Source organism: Cataglyphis hispanica, chromosome 6 (assembly GCF_021464435.1).
Source record: "Cataglyphis hispanica isolate Lineage 1 chromosome 6, ULB_Chis1_1.0, whole genome shotgun sequence".
NCBI lineage: Eukaryota > Metazoa > Arthropoda > Insecta > Hymenoptera > Formicidae > Cataglyphis > Cataglyphis hispanica.
In genome coordinates this window covers 8,917,274-8,942,416 of record NC_065959.1, presented here as the reverse complement: position 1 = coordinate 8,942,416, position 25,143 = coordinate 8,917,274, and the positions used below count along the sequence as shown (strand labels likewise).

General features: G+C 33.6%; 3 protein-coding genes across 3 annotated transcripts in view; 2 read left to right on the top strand and 1 right to left on the bottom strand.

Moving 5' to 3' along the window:
- The first annotated feature begins 2,956 nt into the window (after positions 1-2,956).
- On the top strand, positions 2,957-8,408 carry LOC126850698 (uncharacterized). The gene is made up of 5 exons (XM_050593947.1): positions 2,957-3,107; positions 5,005-5,095; positions 6,044-6,339; positions 6,423-6,667; positions 6,851-8,408. The coding sequence occupies exons 1-5, from the start codon at positions 3,065-3,067 to the stop codon at positions 6,965-6,967; spliced, it is 792 nt and encodes a 263-aa protein (XP_050449904.1). The 5' UTR covers positions 2,957-3,064; the 3' UTR covers positions 6,968-8,408.
- Positions 8,263-12,567, bottom strand: LOC126850681 (cilia- and flagella-associated protein 206-like). Its single transcript, XM_050593919.1, has 13 exons — positions 12,475-12,567; positions 12,212-12,377; positions 11,948-12,128; positions 11,470-11,639; positions 11,039-11,240; positions 10,837-10,966; positions 10,440-10,547; positions 10,259-10,358; positions 10,003-10,070; positions 9,671-9,819; positions 9,512-9,610; positions 9,288-9,423; positions 8,263-8,904 (listed from the first exon to the last, which is right to left on the bottom strand). Exons 1-13 carry the CDS (start codon positions 12,565-12,567, stop codon positions 8,686-8,688), a joined length of 1,821 nt encoding a protein of 606 aa, XP_050449876.1. The 3' UTR covers positions 8,263-8,685.
- An 843-nt stretch (positions 12,568-13,410) lies between these two features.
- LOC126850665 (uncharacterized) overlaps positions 13,411-25,143 on the top strand; it is a 101,285-nt gene continuing 89,552 nt past the window's right edge. The window contains 1 exon segment of the mRNA XM_050593888.1: positions 13,411-13,757. Coding sequence (XP_050449845.1) covers positions 13,616-13,757 — 142 coding nt within the window. The 5' untranslated portion in view covers positions 13,411-13,615.

Here is a 25,143-nt window from a genome sequence, read left to right as displayed (position 1 = left end):
ATTCTCAAAAAGACAGTTATTTCTTGAATCGAACAATTTAATTTTCTCGATATGGAGAATATTTTAGCACAATCCCGATGATCGCATAGTAGGAAAATTTGCATTTTCTTGTTAAAAAAATATTCATGTTTTTTATATTAAATATTTAACATATTCATGCCTTAATTTAACAGATTGCTGTTATTATGTTCATTGAACTTAAATGTTAAATTATTAAAACAACTGAAAAAGTGTGAAAGTAATCCAACGTACACGTATATTTCTAATTTTACGCAATAGATGCGTTCCGTATTATTAATAACAGAATTTATCTGTTAAAATTTGCAGAAAAAAAAATGTTGATTTTATTCTACAGTAAGAGTGAAAGTGACTGCAAACCAGTAATAACATTTTTTCAAGTTAATTTTATCATTAAAAATTTTTTATAAAATACTCATTTTATAGAAAATTTCTTTCAAATCATAACGAAGTTTGCATTCATTTTATGTATGAAATATTAACATGGTATTAATGTCACCATTTAATATATCCATATTATGTTAAATCGACACAAAAGCTCGTATGGACTGTTTGGGACATGTGATTTATGTCAAATTTAAGCCGAATTTTCTAACTGCGCGAGCATATTTGTTCTCGGATTCGCAATCGCGCCGAAAAGATTAAAACTCAAACACGCGCACCACTTTACGGAGAAGTCGTTGACGCTTGGCATTTCGGGTCGATGTTTTCACAGCCGGTTAGTATATGCAGTCGCATGCGCCGCGTAAAAGGAGGTCATGGTACAACCAAATAGCAATAATAATACAAGAACTATAAGTCCCACACGCATCACACCACACCGCACATCCGACACTTTTAAAATTTGAAATTCAAACGGCCGGTTGTGCGAGCAAGTGTATATGCTAGCGACATCTGGCGGTGAAATTGAGAATGCGATATCGTTATAAAATTCCGCGTACAGTGTCGGTAATATACTGAGTTTCAAAAGAGGAAAAGAGAGAGAGAGACAAGACAGTTTGTTACAAACCTTCGCTAATTAATTTTTTTCAAAGCCACAAATGGCTGATATTATTTACATAAAAAATGTTTTTACTGATTTAATTACAATTTTGGCATATAAACAAGTTAGATAGATAGATAGAGAAAAAGAGAGAAAGAAAAAGAGAAAGAAGAAATTAACAATGATAAGTACCAACGCAATGATTATTCTCTCTCTCTCTCTCTCTTCTCTCTTTCTCTCCTTTATACAATATTATCAGAAAGATAGCATTGTTCCTTGGTAAAACGGATAACGCAACCGCAACGTGTTTGTTCTCTTTTGCAATCAAAAGTCAAAAGAAACATACTCGAAAAGCCGTCATATCAAAACGATTAAACTCAAACGTGCGTTACTTATGAAGAACATCGTCGAGTCGATGTTTTTCGCCGAGGATTAAATAGTAAAATAATGACGTAAGAATAATTAGTCAGTCTCTGCATTTTTTACCGCTTCCGGACATTTCAAATGGTGAATGGCGCAAGTGCAAACTGATGCTATCTGGCGGTAAAATAAAAAATGCGACGACTATAAATTCCTACAATATCGAGTGCTAGTAACATTTTTATTATCGAGCTATGATACATTTCTCATTTGATCGGAAAATTTAAATGGTAAGATCCTGGTAAATGGTAAGATGCTTATGTCAATGCAGTTTTCTTCGTCTGATAAGATTGTAAACTATATAAATATTGCTTGTAAAATTGATATTAGGCATTTTAATTGGAATTAATCATTAGTCGATGAATTAGTTATTTATCTCTTTCACACGTATATCAATTTTTTTATTCAAAGCCAGCACTTATAACTGCGAAAAGAATATCGATTTTGTAATTTAAATGAGAGTGCAAATTACAAAAATGAGCAAATTTACTAGACAATTTATAATCTCATTGGTCGAAACCTAGTAAATTCGCTTATCTTTGTAATTTTCATCATTTGAACTACAGAATCAATATATCCAGAGTCGTTTTTTACCGATTACCTATTAAAGCGTGATCACGATGTTATTATGCGCACCGACTTTTAGGATTTCGAGATGAACAGGATGACTTTGCATTTACCTTTTAGTTCAAAATACGTGGGGTACGAGTAGATGTCGCATGACGAAATCACGCATTGAGAAATATGCTACTTCATGCATATATTCATATACATATATATACATTTTTCTTTTAAAGATGCACACCAAACGTTGATACGAGAGATACGATAATTCAATAAACATATTAAGAATTATAATTGAACAAACCATGCGAAAACATCCGGACGCATATACGTGAGGCAGCAGCGTAAAAACACTTATCGGTTTTCAGGTCGACGTCATTATTACTTTTGTGTACATTCTTCCAATTTTTTTTTTTATTATTTCAATGATATCCCTGGAACATGCAGATACTGATTGTCATATGACGCGACTAGGCGCTCGACGCTACGAAACTCAGAGTATGCTTACCGCTCGTACAGTCGGCAGCAAAACTCTCGCGCGGCTCGCGTCGGAAGGACGCGTATCGAGCCGTTAAATCGCAATATTGCGCCAGGGGCGTGATGAGAAATTTGTAGAGAAAAAAAAGTTGACCCGATTCGGTGTATATAGTATCCGTATTGGAGTCCGCGATGCGAAGTTATCGCACGGCGAAAGTGATTTTTCCGGAAGCGCCGCCGTGAAGCGACACGCGCGGACTGTACTGTGGACGCCACCGGCAGCCACGAGCGGCCGCTTGACGTACAGTCAGGCTGAAAAGTAGGCCGGTTGAGCGGCGAGCGAGGGACGAATTGGCACACTCGGATCGCCGAATTACGCGTGGGGCGTCATGAGAAACTTGTCGGCCGTAAAAAACTAACACGATTTGGTGTATATAGTATTCGTTTTCGCGCGAGTGTTCTCGAGTTATTCGCGATCGTAGGAGCGTTACGCGCGCGCGTATCGGTGCGCTGCCAGCGGGGACTGTACCAACGGACGCTACGGGAGTCCGCAGCCGGCATAGGCTCAGTTGGCAGCAGCACGCACAGCGAGTAGCATCGACCATGGCCGATATCTCGAAGGACGAGCTACGTAAGGAGATCACCGGTAAGTGGCGATATCGCGCGATGTAGGCGATTACGGAGCGGGATTATCCCGGAATCCGTCTCATCTCGGTCGTGCGCTCGCGTTGCGCGTTCGTGCCGCATCGCCAATACGGGCGAAATCGGGCTCTTTGCTCTTGCGACGTGACGTCTTTAGCGCGCACGTATGTGCCCAAGTGGCGTGCCCCACGCCGGCCATTACAACCGCGGGTTCGCCGTATTTCGCCACCTACGTATCGGATTAACGGCGCGATCGTCCGGATGGACGGCCCGTGCAATCCGCTCCGGATTTTCCGACCATCCACTTCGGTGACCAGGCGAAAAGTCGGATTTTTCCTCGTTCGCTATAAAAAGATAGCTTTTCTCGCCCCGTCCTCGGCGGCGGCCCGTCTACATGACGCGTCTCGAGTGTGTGTGGTGGCGCGCGCCTATCGCTCTCGCTCTCTCGCGTTCGTGCCTCGTTGCCTCCTCTCTCTCTCTCTCTCTCTCTCCTTCTCTCCCTCCCTCTCTCTCTCTCTCTCTCTTCGTCATCTTTTTCGCCAATCTCTTTCTCGCGTATACGCTTCTCGGCATCGCGTCACGACGCATTTTTGCGTCGTGGTAGATAGAAGAAAAAAAAAAAGTACTTATTCCTGAGCGAATCTCCTTTGAAGAAAGGAAGATTACGCTCATCGTCGATCGCAATCGAGCGCGCGCGCGTTGCCCTTTTTCCCTCCTTTGCGCGCCTCGCGTATCGCCGAATGGATAGTCATTGGTTATAACCGCCACCGCACGCACACACATGCATACACACATACGTACGCATACATACATACATACATACATCATACATACATACACGCATCATCGTCCGTTACCGTGCTCCTCCGCTCCGAGAGATATTTGTCAGTTTTGATGTCTTTTCTCGTCGCGGTGTGTAAAAGAGCGCTGCCTCTCGCCATTACAATCGCGACTCGCCCGTTGTAAATTACACAGCGAGCGCGGTTAACGATGCATCGCGCGAGCGCGCGCGCATATTTTTTCGTTACGAGATTTTCGGCGAGAATCGACCGAGAGCGCGCGCGCGCGCGCGAGAGAGAGAGAGAGAGAGCGCATTCCCTCCGCTCCTTATCTCTCCCTCGCGCTCTCCTCTCTCTCTCTCTCTCTCTCTCTCTCTCGCGCGCGCCTACTTTCGTCTTCTCGCGGTTTTCGATCTTTTCCAGAATCAATGCGCCGGCCGATCGACCGCGTCGCGCGGAGAAAAATCCCTCCGCGTCCCGTTCCACGCGTCACGTCGTCGCCTCGTCGCGTACTTGCAGAGATATCTTTTGCCGTTAGTGTCTCCGATCGGCAATGACCGGTACGGCCGGCGCGCGCGCCACGGCCGCCATTTGCGCTCGATATTTACTAGATCCCCCGACGCGCGGGAAACCGTACTATATCCCAGATCGTACACACACACGCGCGCGCGCGAGCGCGCCATGCATGTACGCGCGGAAAAATGAATGGAGACGCGTATATTCTTGCTGCTCTTTTTGAATGCAGATGTCGGGAAAGAAATAAATAAGTGCTTATGTATTTCTTAATTTATTTTTCACAGTGTTCTTGCTCTCTTCCTTGCGTTGTTTCTTTCAAATAATGATAGAAATTGAATGATGAATAAAGTAATTCTGTAGGAAAACACTCTGCAACTCATACTTCATAATTAATATTGATAGTTCGAACAAGAATTGTGTAATGTGTTTGACTATGTTTGGTATTAGTGTTAAAAACTTTGTGGATTTTTCAGAATTTTTCTTAATAATAATGAAATAATAATAATAAATAATAATAATAAATAAATAAAAAAATTAATATTTTAAAATAGATAAAATATTTGGATGCACATGTATTAATAGAATATGTTTATTAATTCTGTTTAGCAATCCTTAAGGATGCTGATCTTACTACAATGTCTGCTAAGAAAGTGAGGCAACAAATCGAGGAGAAACTTGATATTGACCTTATAGAAAGGTAAGCGATGAGTAGGAAATGTGATTACAATTGTAAATATTTTTGTTTCATTTTATGTCATTCAGTTTATTTCAGTTTATGTCATTAATAGTCAATTTATGTTATGCGATACGATAAATCAGAATGTGTTTACATATATATAAAAAAATAACAGAATTGCAGAAGTGGTTTTAATTTTTAATTGATTATTTATATTTTATAATAAGATCCAAGACCCTATTACATAAATATATATAAAATATATTTATTCATAGGAGATTTGTAATGACATGTAAAGACTATTTTTTCTCACAAAATCATTATACATTCCTCCTTGTTTTTGTTTTTATATATGTATATATGCAAGATTAATGTAATTATGTTTGTGTTGACATATATTAAAAGAACATTTCTTATATCACATGTTCTGTCATGTCATCAATGTAAATCAACTTTAATTATAAGTTATATATTAATAAAACATTATAATGTAAATATAAAAACTAGCATAAATATGCAAGCAATTACCATAAAATATTTTGTTTTTTTCATATCTTAAAACAATATATTTATACAAGATATGTATTTTCAAATAGAGAAGAGAATCGTTTCTTCATAAAATTTAACTTAATAACTTATCATGTGCATGATAAATCTACGAATGAAATTATATTACTATGATAATTTAACTTTTAATATAACAAGCATTTAATTAAATATTCATATTATTGTTAGAAGTGAATAATAACTGAATAATAGCGGACATATAATAGGCACTTGTGCACTATAAAATAGTGCAGAAGAGAGTCTCTCATTGTCCAAGAAAAAAAAGAGAATTTCTGAGTGGAACTGAAATAATAATTAGATATAAGTTGCCACCTCGTTCCTTCTCTGACATGCACATTTTGGTTTACACATTTCTATTTTTAATATTTTACATATATTAATAAATTGTGTTCTTCTTTATAGGAAAAAAGAGGTCGACGATTTAGTTATGGAATGTCTTCAAGAAAAGCAAGATGGAGGAAAGAAAAAGAAAAAGGCTGCTAGTGAAGAATCCGAAGATGGTGAAGAGGAGGAGGAAGAAGGATCAGAAGAAGAAGAGGAGGAGGAAGAAAAAAAACCAGCTAAGCGAAATCCTGCTAAAAAGACTCCTAACAAACGTAAAACGAAGGGCTCTTCCGATGATGAAGAAAGCGCTAGTGATGATGATGCCAGCGATGAAGAGTATAGCCCAAAGAAACCTAAAGTTGCACCCAAAAAAAGTAAAATATATTTTGGTTATATATTTTATTATTAAATTATTTTGCATTAAGATTCTATTAAAAAAATGTCAACTTTTTTGTAGGTAAGCCTGGAAAGAAAGGAAAAAAGAAGGGAAGCGACAGTGATAGTGACGAAGATTGGGGTAAAAACAAAAAGGCTCCAGGAAGTGCAGCAAAAAAAGGTGGCGCTAGCAAAGGCAAAGGGGGTGGCTATACACGCGCCATCACGCTATCTCCAGAACTCGCCGCGGTTGTCGGCGCAGAACAAATGGCTCGACATGAAGTCGTGAAAAAAGTATGGAGTATCATTAAAGAAAGGAACCTTTATGTAAGTATCATCATTGATGTCATTACTTATCTAAGATTTTTCATGCTATGAAATTTTTTTATCTTATCAATTTGATTGTACATTAGAAGTCACATATTAGCTATATAATATATATATATATATATATATAATATTTATATAAAAAGTCATATGTTGCTAATAAAATGATTGTGGTTTTTACAGGATCCTAAAAATAAACAATTTGCAATTTGTGATGAGGAATTAATGAAAGTCATCGGCGTAAAACGCTTTAGAACTTTCGGTATGATGAAATACCTCAAAAATCACTTCGTAGATTAAATCATATTTCAATCCCGATCTCTATGACAAGTTATATACATATATATAACATATTCCAAGGTGCGTCTCGTGCACCTCTCCATCTTTCTCACGATATACATACATATATATATACATGAAACACAAACGTATTTCTTGCGACTTAAGACTTTAGACCATGTTTATACCATTCCGACGTATTCTGCCGCCCATCGTAATCGTTTTGTCCCATTGACTATTACAATACTTTGATTCTTATAGATATTATAGATATGACTTCCAACAAATGTTAGGAATAACGTTTTGATAATGCGTGACAAATATAATTGCCAGTGATTACCAATGACTTTATCTAATATTGGGACAATTATTACCATGGACGTTCAGATCATTTCGAAATGTGAATACATTACAGTGGCCAATAGTCAATAAGCTGGTTTTAAGTCATCTAATTCAAAATAAATGTTATATTATTTGTATGATCATGATTAATAATAATATCTTACTCCAAACGCGGTAACACGACGCACCATTATAACAATGACATTTAAATGAACTAGAAAGAAGTGAGAGAGAGTATGTTTAAATTTGAAAGTAAGTTTTTTGAGAAGTTATATTTTATTTTAACTTGACACATTTATCACATTGGTATGTGGCACAGTTGCTTTCAATATATTTAAGATATGGACAAACATTTTTTTTCCCATCTTTTTTGTATTATATCAATAATCATTTTTAAAAAACCGCATGATATTCTTGTCATTTTGTTTTACCCTTTAAAAAAAAATGCTTCTTGGTGATACTGGATGCAACATAACGACAGATTTCATCTCCAAAAAAAGTGTGGATGTTTAAAAGAAATGCGGAAAAATAAAGAGAGAAGCTATGCGAAAAATCATCCTGTACCTCTTCTGTATAATAGCTACATTATTACACATGAAAATGTAAGCAAAGTTTAATTGTATTATCGTGTAATTACTAATTATTGTCGTAATATAGATTTCTTGGTGTAAAAATTGAAAATCTAACATTTAAGATCTAATGGTAAAACAATATATTCATTGAAAAGTACGATATAAGCACATTAAAAGTCACAATGCGCGCAGCGGTCACTGGCGCAATGTTGAAGTGTAGGAAGTAAAATAGGCTCACGGAGCGAGGTGCGGATTCTTAACCGCATACGTCTGTTCGAGCTTCGACATGTGTAAAATTCGTGTATTTTGAATATAAATTAAAGAAATGCTGGCCTAAACCACGAGGAAAGCCACACAAATGAAATCCTACAGTTTGCGATAACGAAAGCATACATACGCGAGGAAAACATGTGCGCACGGAATAATAAATTATAATCCTAATATTGTGTTTTCTAAAAAGAAAAAAAAAATGGTTTAAGCTGTAATGTTCCGTGAAATGTATTTGGAAATGTCATTAAAAAGAGTATTGCTTTCATTTTTTTTTTAAATTGCGTCTTGCGTGTAATTTATTTCAATTATTTCCTGGTATTTCCTCTGAACATTATCCGATATAATCCTTTAATAATGTTCTAAATAAATGTAATCGCATGTATTATTGATTATTTACGATGCTGTAAATATGTAATTCTATTAAAATATATTTTTAACAATATTTATATTTTTTGTTCTGTGATTAGTGTGGGTCACTCATTAAAATATTTATTTATATGTATACAAGATTGCATAATTATCTAAGAAATTGAACGACTTTTTACTAAATTTTTTTTATAAGTGTTCAAGCTCCTCTTCCAAAAACGATACAACATGTTGATTGTCATCCCGTCTGCCCCGCAAGCCAAATATGAACGTTTTGAGATTCTTTGTGTTTGTATAGTTATCTCTTCTAGTTTGAACTTCCTTATCCCGAGGCGGATTCACTTGTACGTAAACACCATGTATGTTGAATGTCTGCGTACTACGAGTAACGCAACGACTTATGTTTGCCTGAAATATTATCATGTGTGAAATCAAACATTTGTCATCTACAGAATTAAGAAAAAACAGAAAGCAAGGTATGTGCTACATAACAACACATACATAAAATATGTTACCTATATATTCTTATATATTATGACATTTTATGAATTAAATGAAATATGGGATACTATTAAAAAAATTACTATTATTAGAAGAAAAAGAATATATATATATATATATATATATATATATATATATATATATATATATATATATATATAGGTATATATATATGTTAATAGTGAAATATAAAAATATATTACTGTAAAAATATATTAAATATAAAATATATTACTGTAAAAATATATTACTATAATATTTTCTAATAAGGCTAATAAAATTCGACTGACCAAGTGCAAAGCTCTTTGTCTCAGTTCCCAAACATTGGACGTATACGTTTTATCAATATAAGGCGGTAATATGTGAACGTCCGTTTGAATCTTTTGATCATGACGGACTTTTAATTGCAATCCTATCTCCATGATTCTTGTGGAAAATAAATATTTTAATGAATATTTTGTCTCATTGGCAGATAAATGCACGAGAAAGTGCGATTATACGATCATCAACTCACTCTTCTCGACTTTCCATGGTTTCAATTTCTTCGTGCAATTGAAACAGATGTATATATTCCGGATGATTGCGTATAAAATTGAGCGCCTCGTAAATATACCTATTAACAATCGGTGTTGAAAAAAAACCACGGATTACTTTTATCTACAAACAAAAGTACCTGTCGGGATTTTTTCCGAATTTAGCTGCCGCTTCGGGCGATTTGAAAGCGTAAAATTTTTCTCGCCATTTTGCCACACCATTGTTTGGATTTCCCGGTATTAAAGCTCCTTTGGCCGTGGCGAATGTCCATGCACAAAATCCTAGAAACTGGTATACTTTTTTTTTTTAATTACGTGAAAATTTATTTCATACAGTTTTTGGAATAAAACCGCGTAAATCTTTTGACATATACAAATGTATTAATTTTTTTAATCTTATAAAATTACACAAATATATATATATATATATATATATATATATATATAAATACTATTTTAATTGTAATTTTACCTCTAAATTAATCTTGTCAAAATCCTTCGTGACATTTGGATAATATATTAAACATTTTCCACATTCCGCTGAAAAAATGTAATGTTTATACTGTCAAAATAAAATAAAATAATAAACATATCTGTTTTAATTTAAGATTTATCCTACTTTAAACAATCGTAATAATATAATAATTTAATTAATTATTTTTAAATATATTTGTCATATTTTTTGATAAATATAAATCCCAGTCTATAGAAATAAGAATAATCTTTACTTATTAAATTGCCCATAGACTGTTCCAATCTTTCAGCATCAGTCAGAATATCCATATTCTGAGCTATGTCATCCAGCTTTTGATCGTAGGTATTTACAATCTATGAAATATATATTATGCTGAATACATATTAAAAAAAAAAATATGTTTAAATCAATATTGTAAATAAATGTATTGATACCTTATTACTCAAAGTCTGTAATTCCCAAAGGAAATTATTAATGCTGTTCAAAATGATCCTCTCATCTTGCAAACCCATCCATATATCCGCTAGATCAATAAATTGTGGCTAATAGGCAGATTATATATCATTATATTCCATCACATAAAAATTCTGCTATATAGAAGAAAAATTTTTGCGAATGAGAGCATTTCTTTATTGAAACAATTATGATGTTTATACGAAAATAGGAAAATATTAATCGAAACTGTTAAAATTTAAGCGAAATCGAAGAGATTCTATAAGTGTTTCAATTCCTGGATATATAATAAAAGTCGGAATGTTAACAAAATATTGTAATTATGCTGTGCATTAATTGCAATCTATTTTTTTTAGTATTTAACAATAGCTTATTTACGTAAATTTCATCCGTGGGAATAGCCGTTTTGTACCGAACAGTATCGTACAGTTTGGAGAGCCGCTTCTGAAAACGATCCGTCAGAGTGTTCACTGCGTTCTCGCTTTGCTCCACGTCGCTCAACAGCTTTCTACGAACGAGATCATTCTCAAAATTATGTCAATCGCATATTAAATATTACGTGGTCTCTTTCGGAAAGTACCGAATGTAGATCTCTTGCTGACGACAAGCCGTTAACATCTCAACAGCCCACTTAATGTGTTCTTCCAGATCATACGTCGTCTTTTTCGTAATCGCGTTTTCCACGATAGCCGTAAATTTATATATCTTGGCCATTAGTGGCTCTAATATTTCAAGAATAGAATTACGGGTCTTCGTTAAAGCCTCTTGTAGGATGCTGGGCACTGAAAGCAATTGTTATTATAATTGTTTGCGGCAAAAGCGTGCGTATATTTTTTTCTTTTTTCTTTTATTCAATTCAAATTTAATAGTTATATTGAATGCTTTCCATTTAGTGACTCAAGTCGACACAAGCATTATTCTATCTTTGTTGTTCACTGGTATTGAAAGAAGATAGAATGAGATTTGTGTCGACTTGAGTCATTAAGTGGAAAGCACCCATTGTGCTCTTACGATCGTCGATTCCTTCGCCGCCGCGTTGACGATCTCTGTTAAACAAACGGATTCCGGCGATTATGCACATCAACTCCATCAACTGTTCCTCTTTTTCCGATTTTGAGAAACTTACAAAATTTGGCAATTCAGAAATATTCACGACGCTCCGCATCGCTAACGAAACCTCTCTAATGTGAAATATGTCTTGTGATATTATTAGGCATATTAATCTTTTTTCATCAAAAATTCTATGAGGATTTAAGCATAATAATTTCATCAATTATTCTTAAATATAATATCTGGCACAATTTTTGATAAATGCAAATTTTAGATATAATGAGAATTATTTTTACATTGGCCATAATAATGTGACAATTAACATAAGAAATTTTCTATAATCAAGGAGAAGAAAAACTAAATATATTTTATTTGATTTTATTCAACTTTAAATTTTTATTAAATTATAATATGTGTGTGTTATTATTGTGTGAAATACCTTAGAACCGAGGGGACTGTAGGACTTCCGAGACCGCTTAGCAGCGTTATCACTGCCATTATTTTCTGATAATATCTTTCCGTATCTTTCTCATTTTCCAATTTAGTAGTCTCGCAAATTTCGGCAACCAGAGGTCCAGTCTTTTGATGCAGTCGTAATCGATGCTTTTTGACAGTTTCATCTGGAGAAAATATGAAAGCGCGCATAATACATAGTAATTAATAAAATAAAAACTTAAAAATGACGAATAAAAAATCTCTTTACCTCTATCATTATAATGCTTGATAAAATACAGCTGATTTTTCAGAGTTACCAGACTGGGTTTGCTTTGGTCACATAGCCTCTCCACTATCGCTTGGATTACTCTCGCATTGTTCTCCTCATCGTTTTCTTTTATTCGATATATTGGATTTAATTGATACAGGGAAAGCTAGAATTATTTTCGGAAAGTTGTAATTATTGTTTATGCATTGCTTCGAGACAAAGTGTATTTCAGTAATATTTCTTTTATTAAATATTTAAATTACCAAAAACGAAGCCAGATCCTTAGTTACTGGTGTTTCTTTCACTTTACATTCGTTTACAATCTTTTTCGTCAATTCTTTTTGCATATTTTCCATCGTAGGAAGCAGATAACAGTCCTTCTTCAATTGATTTAGAAAGTCTCACTTGCTACAGTACGATGTGGATTCAAACCATCCATCCCTAAAGTTTGATCAATACTTGTATTAGAACCATTTGTTGTCGTTGTATTTGAAGATTTCTTTCAATCTTTTTAAATATTATGAACTAAAGAGATTATTGCTTATTGCACAAAACTTTATGCAATAAGTATTGATATGAAAATATATAATTGCCGCACAAAAAAATAATCTCACATCGATTAACATATTTCTTATTTATTTCATACTTCAAAATGTATAGACAAGTTTCTTGAGCAAATATAAATTTATGATTAATATATTTATTAATTATTAAAATATGTATACACAAATACAAACTTTATCCAGCATGGATTTGTAATTAATATATTTATTTTACATATCAAAATATTTATATACGAAGCACAAATTTTATCGACAATTTTTTCAATTTTTAAAAATATATTTTGATTTACATTTCATTTAACACTATAATATATATGTGGCTTTATTTAAGAAATAAAAATGTAATATTCTTTCAGATAATGGAAAATGGTAGTAAACTAGGAATCGGATTTATCAATATTTTATTTTCTCTTTCGACGTGTAAACATTGAAAATTTTTTTTCAATTTACAAAAATCAATTTTTTTATTATAAAAATCACATCAGCGATCAAATTATTGCGCGCGTATTTAAATTCGAGCGCGCTCGCAATCGTGTGTTCTCGGTTATTTCCGCGCCACCTCGTCTCCTCACGCCAACATGTCGACGGCGGGAGTGGGAGTGGGGGTCGCGGCCGACTTCAGAGCTGTCACGACGGTCGGCGCGAACCGAACGGAACGGTGTCAGTCAGTCAGGCTGGGTGGTCGGTAACGAGAGTGTGGTGTGTGCACGCGCGAGCGACAGACGCGATACAGTCAACGTGCGAAGAAGGCGTGTGCGAGGAGCCGTGTTGTCATGACGTTCGCGTGAGTCGCGGCCAACGGCGTTTAGCAACCAGCCAGCCGTGTCCGAGTCTCAGGAACATGGCGCGCGATTTCCGACGAGTCGCCGTCGCCGTCGTCGGCGGCGGCAGCGGTGGCAGTGCGACAGTGCGGTGCAAACTGGTGCTGGTCTTTTTGGTGTTGCTGCTCGCGATCGTCGTTCCTGCGTACGCCGACAGTCAAGGTGAGTCACGCCGTGAATTTCTCATTAAACACGCTACGTGCGTGTCCTTATTAATGTACGCGGGTGTCATTAGCTTTTTATTTTCCACGGTGATATCTACGTGTCGTCGATCGTTGTATACGTTCATATTGTATCAATACAGTGACTCCAGTCGTTCTTAGTGCTCGTTTTTGTTTACCTATCATTTGTCATCTCGTTTGATTCAATCCGTAATATCGGTGTGAATAGTACCGATAACGAATATCGTGCGATGTGAAGTTGACGTTATAGGGAGAAAATAATTCCGCGCTTATGTATTTCAAGGTCACTTGATTTAACTTTACCTTTCATTCATTTATAAGGCGTTTATTGATGTTTTCCTCGCTTATTGTACGTTTTTTTCTCTCGGTGTCTGAAATGAAATTTATATTTATTTTAATGTGTTAACTTCACACATATAGTTCCTTCAAAAATATAAAGAGAATGACACCCGCGTGATTCGCATCAAACTCGCGGCATAACTATGTGATTTTTTATCTTTATTTTTATTTTTTTTTGGCGCATACATACAACTTTCAAATCTACGATTTCTCTTTCATCTGCGATTTACATTTCTGATTGCATCGATTGTGAAAGTTTACTCTCCTTTTTAATAATTGTGCGCTCGGAAAAGAAGTTATTTTCTCCATTTTGTTATAAATTATTTTTTACATCTCTGTTTACATTTTTATCATTTCAAACGTAATATATATACGTAAATATATGTTTAGGAATAAAAAATAATAAAATCAACGTATAAACATTAAAATAATATTTAAAAAAAATCTATATTTATATCTCTGAACAACAAATTGTGCAACGATTCATGAAAATAACACATACACATAACACTGTGTGTGCATTTATAAATTTAATATTATTTTTATTTACAAAACCAACTTTTTGCACGATTGATTAATGACAGGAATTGACGCGCTCACACATATGACACATTCTCATATGATCGATGAATCGTTGACATGTTTTGTTCATACTACACACCATTTATTGCACTTTCATGGTCACGGAACGTGACTGACGTCATTGCATGTGGTTTCGTTTGCAATACGTGATGTACCTGTCGTTTGGGTGAGATGATCCGCGTCGTTTGTTTCCTCAGGGATTTCTATAATAAAATTCCTTTGTTTGTTATAATATCGTGATACGTGATGTTATTCCAAGAGCAGATTTCAACCTCCGCAAATCGCAGTTGAATCATTATAATAATCAGCTGATTACTGTATAATATGATTTATGTTTCATATATATGTCAAATATATTTTATATACACTTTATGTATTGAAAATCTGCTGAATACTATTTTTTTGCAATTATAACAGTTCAATCTTATTTAAAAATTTAAATATTTTTTATAAATAATCTATATTATATTACTAGATGATATATATAATTTTAATTTTAATGTTTGTTATTTAAAATTTCTTCCCCTTAATATTATAATTTCAAATTATAAATTGCTTTTCGTATATATTTAATTATATTCATACAGAGAGAGAAATGAGAATTGTAATGATGAGTATGATTTTATTTATAACATATGATTTGAATTTTTTAATGGAAAATAATTTTTGTTGCCGCTTCCTTAACGATTGTAGATATGAATTGCAAAAATATCAACAATATTTAATAAAAGATCGTGCAGAATTTATTTTACCTTTAATATAGAAAATCGATAAATAAATACAACTATTTATCGAGAAAATTGTTTAATATGAAGCGATAAGGATTACATATGTAATTTAACGGAGATTGTATTAATCTGTATTGCATTGGCTTCACGTCATTATATTTAGTTTACCTGTCATGTTATTTTACACGATTTTCTCATTTTCTATCAGACTATTTGGTCTCTATTCTTGACACATTTTTCAAGGCGATGCACTCATCGTTACGACAGAAAATAGAACATATAAAGGAAACAGTAGAATCTTTCGAAGCGACCATAAAATTACTTGATTCCAACATTCCTTGTAAAATAACATTTCGTTGTAAACTCCCGAGAAGTAAACGCTATTATATAAATTGCCACGCGTGCATCTCGGTGTTCATTGTAAATAAGATGACAATCGTCACAGCTCGTTTTTATTCTTCAAATGCGCAGCTCTTAATGATTAGCATACAGCTCAAGGCACGGACTGTCACGATGAAAAAAAATTTAATTTATCCGCTCGCGCGAAAGAGTAGATTCATTATATCGATAATCGAGCGCGACCACTCTGATAAGAGTCCCGTCATTTTTAAAATTTTGCGCGAAGCGTTTGGGAGATCGATGGAGCATCCGCGATATCTCTCGCGATTAATGTTTAAATTAAATTTTAATCCGGGAATATTCCTTTCCGATAACGAAGGTTATTAAATGATGAATCGTCGCGATCGGTTCCGCTTCCCGCAGTTCGGGTATAAATAATCGCCCTGGCGTATAAAAAGGAGGTCCCCAGCGAGAATGGAAGTATCCTGACAAAGGGCGCCATGGAATTTATGTCCATTGTTGGACTCTGGGGAGAGAATCGCCAGTTCGTCAATGCAGTCGATAAAAATTTATGGGTGTATGTTGAATGTAAATGCGATGGCGGCTCGTACGAAGGATTTATGGGGATTTACATTACGATTTATTTATTCTTTCCGATCATGCGAGGCGAACGGGCACGTTGGATCTCCAAAAATGTTCGGATTTAAAGGCTGTCTGCCTTAACCTCGAATCGATCGCAACGCGAAATCCCCGCATATTTCTTTTTACCTTCAAACTATCGGTCGGCAAATATCACATAAAAATAAGAAATGTTTCTTTCATATATTATATATACGATATATCCAATATTAAATAGAAAAGAAAATATATAAGAAGAGAAAAAATGTATAGGGTGTTTCAGGTTAGGTCAAACTTTGAAGTCTCATAGAAAATTGAATTTGGAACAAAAAAATTTCCTATAACCATAAATCCGGGAACTTCGTTAAAAAGTTATAGCTAATATTAAACAGAAAAGAAGATATATAACAAGAGGAAAAATATACAGGATGTTTCAAACCAGGTGAAACTTTATAGGAAATTGAATTTGGAACAAAAAATTTTAGATAAATATAGATCCAGAAACTTCGTTAAAAAATTATAGCTTATATTAAATAGAAAAGAAAATATATAAAAATATACAGTGTTTCAGGTTAGGTCAAACTTTAGGGTCTTATAGGAAATTGAATTTGAAATAAAAAAATTTCCTATAAACATAAATCCGGAAACTTCGTTTAAAAATTGTAGCTAATAAACTTCGAAAAATCACGTTTTTTTTGATGATTTTTACAAATAACTTCAAAACTCTTCATACATAAAAAAAAAAAAAAATAAATAAATTGAATAGAATTAAATAACAAACTATACAACCAATTTTATTTAATTCTGATAAGGCGTTCAAAAGAAAATAAGCTCAAAACAATGAAAAAAGCAGAAATTTAAAAAACCACCTTTGATGATCTTTGTGTAAACACTACACTCGTAGTGCAAACATTGCAAACATAAAAAAGTTCTTATTAAATTTTGATTGTAATTACTAATCTAATTACATACAGAGAGTTTATTACAACTTTTTAACAAAGTCCTTCCTATATTTATAGGAACCTTTTTGTTCCAAACTCAATCCTGTAAGATCCTGAAGTTCCATTGACCTGGAACACCTTATTCGATTCGATGTAATTATATTATGAACACATGTATATATCATTGGCGTAAATCTCTGACAATGAGATAGTTGAATCTAACTGAGCTTTCGCACATTGCGTTCACAGCTGCGTGAAAAAGCCGCCAGCTGCAAATGAGTAATGTCAGAATGCTCGCGCGATACGTAACGTGGTGGGAAAGTGGTTAATCGCACTGGCTGCGGAGATGGAATAGAGATGTACGTATAATCTTTATACGTCGACGAGATGTGCATATAGCCTGGCCTCTCGATGCGTCGTATATTACTGTTCCCCTCCAAATCATAAATCCGATTACATATTCCCTCCGTTACAAATCATTTCTCACAGCAAATTCTCATGGAGCTGCGCGTATAAACTTTAGTTTTAACCGTTAACGATTTTCATGGATTTTTATTATTTTTTTGCGAGGCAAATCCTATTTTTCGGTTGATGCAAAAGGACTGGTCGTAGATGGCGCTCTTAGAAATTTGTTTTATGAGATATACTGATGAAGTATTATAACAGCGCATCGGCTTCATTTATACCACTGGCGTTGCGAGTTGGCGATCAAGTCTGACTTAGCGCGTGTTATTTTATCGTCCTTCTCGGAATGCTTGACAGGCCGTGAAGGTGCCGACAAAAAGACCTTGATGCTGCTTGGTACTTCGGCGTATTGAGAGCTGTGTATTTTATTTTATTTTATTTAACCAACTCTTTACGTCGTTAGATTTTTTATCATAGCCTCAACTCAACCTACGTGCTACTTATTTTTTTTTTTACTTTTATTCATATTTTATGAAATGTTTATAAATTTTATTAAATAGAATCTTTATCGAATTATAAACTTCCTGGAATCTCATATATCCCTATCATATGTGACGAAAAAAAAAATATAGATGAAAAAAATATGTGCATATATGCATGCGATAACAATAAATTAAATAAAATTAAATAGAATAAATTGAGCAAAAAAATATATAAATTATGTATCCTGTCTCTTTCTTAAAATTCTGTTACATTTAATTTTTTTTGCGCCTTCTTCCGGGACATAATACTTAGAATAGGAGTCCATGCGCAACGAGCTAGACGTTCTGCATTTCCGCTCCCGACGATAAAAAAGCGAATCATCATCGGTTGAGTCACCGTCGTCGAGGTGTTGCCAGAGCGAATGGATCGCTGTTTAATCGATGATTAAACGCAACCCTCTCGACGATGCCGATCTATAGTCGAGAGTGCTCCTTCGAGTCGGCATGTTATTCATTAAGTATTCGCTCGTAGAATGACGTAGAGTGGCGTTCAACGAAAGAGATCGATTCACTCGTGACTTCCGTTTATTTCTCATTCCGCGCGAGTGCAAAACGATGACAAATTGCACATTGCCTCTTCGCCAACATGTTCTTGTCGCGCAAAGAAAATGTAACAGTGATGCCATTAAAAAATTACACTTATTATGAATTATCTTTTTACTGTACCATCATTTTTTGATGAAGAATTTCGGAATGACAGAGAGAGAGAGAGAGAGAGAGAGAGAGAGAGAGAGTGATTTTAGCAAAATGATAAGTACTACATGTTTTTTATTTTTTTTTTATTTATATAAAAACGAGATGTAAAATATATTATAAAATCGCGGATATATGTTTGTTACATTAGAAAAAAAAATTTTATTTTGTGGGTAAAGAGTTGTGTATGTAAGCTCTTTTAATTATATGGTAAATAATTATATTATAATTCATAACGAAACATAAAGATATTCGAAACGTTTCCATAATGTATAAACACACGCGAATGTAAGAGAATGTGAAATATACATTTTTCATAAATTTTTGTCGCTATCCGCTCTTTTATTATAACATATCGCGAATTCTCATATTAAAAATTGATTTGATATTCTGCTTCAACCAACTCAATTACACAGGGATATTAAAATGCAAAATGTGTTTTGCATTCAGATTTAACAATATATTTTTCGGAATTTCTGCAGATACATGAATTCTCATGAATATTATGTCAGTTTAATCTAAAATTCCTAAAGCATGAATCTCTGTAAAGCAGAATTTTACGATAGCACTAATAATTAAAATGATTTATCTGTGATAAAAAGGTATTAATAAATGCAGCAGTTTTCAAATAACATTAAAATGAAATCGGACTATTATATATTTCGTATTCCCCCCTTTTACAATCTTTATAAATCCATAATCCTCTCGTATATTTTTTGCATAAATGCAATTGAAACAGTTTTTATATTAAAACCTTTTTATATTCAAACTTCATACAGATTGAGAGAAGATTAAATGTGTTACATTAAAAATTTCGAACACAAACCAATTTAATAATGGCTCCTCTTTCCGAATCTCGTGTGTAAAAATATATTGATCCATGAGCGTGCGAGCGAGAAAAAAAATTAATTATCGCTCACGTGTGATTTTATCGAGTGGAAGCGAATCGAATGGGCGTATTAATATTTTCCCGTGCATCTCATACTCGTTTGACGAGGAGAAAAAGGAAGAGCAGAAGAGATTTTCCGGTCTCGCGCGGGTGCGCGATCCCGAGGAAGAAATCGATCGGAAAATTCACGCAGTTGAACGGAAGGGAAGGCGTGGGGTGAGGAATCTTGTTATCCGGAAAAATCGAAAATCTGCGATTTATGTGATCGATTATAGTCACTATAGCAGCTATTTCGTAGCTTATTCACGAGCAAATACTAGTCGGGACCAGTGTTTGCATAGATAATATTGAAATCATCTAGATAAAGATAAGATAAAATATATATAATTTTATTCTAGACAAAATAAAGATGATTTATTTATTTTTTTAAATTTATCTAGATAATAGATGAAATTATGAAGCATCTTATCTAGATAATATCAAGATAACATTGCTTAAAAAAAAATAATTAAGGAAAAAATGTTACAAATAAAATACTATATATTTACCTTTAGACTTTTTCATTAAATAGTTTCCTATATTTTCCGCTATGATATTAATAATAGAGAAATTGCAAGTGATAAAAATGAAAATAATAAAAGATACCACAATCTTAGATAATTTAAGGCAGATAACACATTTTTTTTCATCTATAAAGATAAAAATGTAGATAATACATCCTATCATTATTTACATAAAGATGAGATAATGCGTTTGCTTTATCTAAATAATTATCTAGATAACTTCATCTAGATAAGAGCAAACACTGGTTGGTCGGGACTGTGCGAGTCGCTATTTGTCCACAGTACCGAAGCCGCTCGTTAAATGCTTCAACATCGTTCCATTTACCCACTTCGCAATATAAAATCGACGACGTATTAGTCGCCGGTAACAATGTCAGCCTAGTCTATAAAAGCTTTATATCGCAAAAGCATTCGTTTCCCTCTGTTCTATGCGCGAGCGAGCGCGGGTAACTCGCGCTGTTGCGAGTTTCACGCGCGATTTTTCACCTTTGTTCATTAAACGACTCGACCTGGTCCCGCGACCTCTCCTCATACAGCGCATCCGCCGTCATTATTTCGCAATTGCATTAGCTTGTATATCGCGCTTTAATGGCCCGCGTGCAGAAGGAAACGACCGCGAGTGTTACCGTGCGCTACCGTCCGCACGCGGGATTAAAGATTTAATTATCAAAAAATGAACGTTCGGCGCTTCGTCGTTGCTAAAAAAAAGTTCGCCGATATACTATTTATCCTCCATTACCGTCATCTTTTCTGGCTAGACCTGCATTTACCGGAGCTACATAAGCGTATAAATCGCGCACAACCGGCTAACTGTAAAGCGCGGCGTTAACGGACCTCCCGTTACATCCTTCGAAGAATATTCGCGATAGTCTCATGTGAGTAATAGGTGGAGCACAAATTGCTTTTGTTTTGCTGTAAATATAGATGACCTGTAGCTAGAGATGCAGATAGAAAAAAAATCAAGCTTTTTTTAATTTTTTTTTAAATTTTTTCTTATTTTTTTAAATATCTTTACATTTTCATTTGACTGAAAATTAATTTTTTATTATTTTTTTCTTTTTAGATAGATAGATTTTAATTAACCATTATTATTTTAAATGTAACTTGCATTACAATTTGGCTATTTCGTGAGTGTAAGCATCTTATAAATTAAAAACTAATTTTTTCATTTTATCTTTTTGAAAACAATTTTAAGATTAATGAGATTAATTTTACGATTAAAATGATATCAAACACAACATAATTTAGATAATTTTCAATTAAATGTTAATGATAAAAATTTTGGTTGTTCATTTAATTAAAATCATTATCCAAATCATGTCGAGTTTAATGTAACTTAAAAGTTTTATTAATCCATTAAAATTACTTTCAAAAAAAAATAAATTAGAATTATAAGAACTTTAGTTCTTTTTATTATATTAATAAAAAAATATAAAGAAAACAATATTATATTTAAGAAAGTAATAAAACAAAATTTGTTTTTTTCAACTACTTTTTTTTTTTATTAAAAAAGAAATTTTTTTTAATATCTTTATCTGTAACTATTTTTCGAATGTTAAAATAGAGTATTTCGTAAACAATTATTTTCTGTCTCTTTAAATTACATTACTCTATGAATATTAATTAATCTCATTGCGCACCGGTGTGAAGTTAGCACCGCATTTTCAAAAATCGAAAGTTTTATAGAGAGTTCTATTTGCACCCCAAATAGTTCTATAGTTCCTGATAGGTTTTATTGCGCTTGTTATTGTTTTCATGTTTACATTCCGTGTACTTTTAAATATTTTTGTCGCCAGGTTAATTGCATTCCATATGTCTGAGTTTGTGTTGCCTAACCGGATGGCTCAAGCCATCATGGAAACGTCTGTGAAAGCAACTTGATGAGTCATCCACATAATGTGCCTGACTCATTAAACGAAAATTAAAGCACATTTAAAAATTCTATTTCCATGACGCGCTTAATAGACGCATAAAACAGTATTATTAATAATCGATTTGTTGACGTGTATGTAATTTCGATGACAATTAAACGGCCGTAAGTGCGCCAGATTTATCGTTCGCGCACTCTGCGGATGTGCCATAGAATATATTGGTAGAGAGATGGCGGGGATTGATGAAGTAATAATAATTTACATATTTGTGCGAGGCTCTCTCGCATGAATCGGTAGAAACTCATTAGTATTTTCGATTTATAGCCGATCGTATAAATAATTTGATCCCCGCTCATCGCGATAAGCGAAAATAAATTGCGCTCATTGATGATCAAACGTGATAGCACATGAATATAACATTACATTTTTGATTATCAACGCCCGATAATCATCGTGTCTGAATTTGCGATCATCCATATTTGAAAAGCCATATTTTGACAAAAATGGCATATGCATAGATTTATACGCGAGGAAATTATGTTAATTATTGTTATAATGATTTAATTAAATTTCAAACACAATATCACCTTTCAAAATTATTTAACATGCATAAAAATATCGTATTGATATATATCGAAATTTTATGATAAATTATTAGCTCAAATTAATATTAATATTCTATTATTCATTCGGTTCGTTGAATGCATGATATTATATACAATGAAACATGATGTTATATACAAAGTTAATTGATGGAAAATATTGACTGGATCTAATAATTGTAGGTTTTTGCTGCTGGTAATATATCTATTTAATATTCAGAATGTTATTACAATCTCGTGGATCCATTTCCGGCTTCCGAATCGCCTGAATCATTCTATGATTACGGCGGCGTTCTGGGCAATGCGATGCAATTTCGATGAATATTACTATCGCGATTGCATTAACGCACAAGTTATTGGCACGATTCCGTTTGATGCCTGAAATGCTTCCGTTTATAATTATCGTAATTTGTATTTACAAGTTATACAGACGGATTTTATTATGGAATATCGAAAACAAATCCTCCAAATTGTTTTCCACTGTAAATGTGAAATTGAGGAAATTATGCTCATATTTATTTTATAACATTTTTCATCTCGTCAAATCATTGTGATCCGACATCAAGTTTAAGGATGGGTGTGTCATATGTCAGAACATTGATAAAAGCATGAAAATTTCGTAGACTCTTTTACTATTTCTTCTGACTATCTATGCAAAATCTGAGCACTCTCTTAACGATTTGGAAATTATTTAAGTTAGTATTGATTCTTGGAAAGTCACGTATTGTAGCACTCATTGGCAAATTTGATAAGAAAAAAATATCACCAACGAAATACAAATTTTTACATATATTAAGAAAACTCTAATAAATATTTCTGCAAAACTTGATTTAGATCCACTTATTTATTTAAAAGTTATTTATTAAAAGTTTTTGTTATAAATTAGGAAAAATATTCATAACAATTATTTTTTCCAAATTTATTTCTTTGATTTTTAAAATAGTATAAACATAAGAAATATGTTTTTTTTTTCTTATTTTTGATAATTTTTTTGTTATGTATTGTACAGCCAAAATATCCTTAAAAAATCTTGTTCCTTAAAAAAAAAGTTTGTAAATTTTGATTATTCGCGTCGCGCGCATAGAATAATATCAAATAAAATATTATATTAAAATATGCATATTATTTTGAAAACATATAATTGTTATATTATTAATATTAAGTATATTAAAATATAAAAATATTAAATGTTTAACGTTTTGAACAATTTATTCTTGAAAATTTGTCTTAAAGTCAATTTTGTTGACACGCGCGCGCCTAATTTTTTTCCAAAGTTCTGTGAATATTAAAAAAAAAAAATACATAAATCTTAGTTTACATTCGTGTATTTAAATAAAAAAATCATATGTTTTGCAGGTCGGATAAATTTTTTATTTCCCTCTTACGCGGCGGAAAAAACTAAAAGGAAAAGAAATGTCAAAAATTGATTGGGATAAAAAAAAAATGATTGTACGCAGTATCGTTTTAATCGCTGAGGAGACTTGCTTTGTGTAGACTTTATTTTGTGGAATTCGTCGCTTTTGTCGATTCGCTCGATTGAACGTGTTCACGTGTGGCGAGGATGCAGCTGCATCCGAGAAGGGCAATGAAACACACCTCGCTGCTTTACCTTTCTTCTTTATTGTGTCTACGTCAAAACGCTCCATCGAGCTACCGGGTGTGTCCGGAAGGACAGAAAAGACCGTTGCGACAAAAAGGGACCGACCGATAGATCGCTCGGACGAAGGAAAATGTGGACAATGACGTGCGCGTCCGATGAAATTTGGTCGCTTGTACTTGGCACGGAGATAGTAGACATGGAATGAGATTTTTTGGAACGAACAATCGATTATTAATTTTTGAAAATTGCACCGAACGTATATTCAGTTCAGTATCTTTCAGAGAGAATGAAGAAATCTTTCGAGCGAAAAAAAAATAAATAATAATTTGACTGGTCCGAAAAAGAAAATGCGAGAATATATTTTGACATATATTACTCACAGTTAATTTCCTTTCCAAAGGAAGACAAAGAAAGAGATATTAAAATCTAGGCGAGAAAAAAGAGAAAAGATACAGCTGCAGATGCATTGCAACATAAGACGTCCGATAATTACAGTTCTACTCTATATCTTCCAATATAAAAAATTCCCCAAATGCACTTTACGTAATAAGCATCTAACTGCAGCATTATTTTCGCCCTCTTTACCTCTCCCACAAGTTTGTTCCTCATTAGCAGTCGAGTTATTCTAATAACGATCAAGTAATAAGACAATCC

Coding starts and splice junctions, on each gene's coding strand:
- LOC126850698 (XM_050593947.1), top strand. CDS start 3,065: ATGGCCGATATCTCGAAGGACGAGCTACGTAAGGAGATCACCG. Junction 5,096..6,043: donor GATATTGACCTTATAGAAAG/GTAAGCGATGAG, acceptor TCTTCTTTATAG/GAAAAAAGAGGTCGACGATT. Junction 6,668..6,850: donor TTAAAGAAAGGAACCTTTAT/GTAAGTATCATC, acceptor TGGTTTTTACAG/GATCCTAAAAATAAACAATT.
- LOC126850681 (XM_050593919.1), bottom strand. CDS start 12,567: ATGGAAAATATGCAAAAAGAATTGACGAAAAAGATTGTAAACGAATGT. Junction 11,640..11,947: donor ACAGTCCCCTCGGTTCTAAG/GTATTTCACACA, acceptor ATTTCACATTAG/AGAGGTTTCGTTAGCGATGC. Junction 10,967..11,038: donor CAGCAAGAGATCTACATTCG/GTACTTTCCGAA, acceptor TCTCGTTCGTAG/AAAGCTGTTGAGCGACGTGG.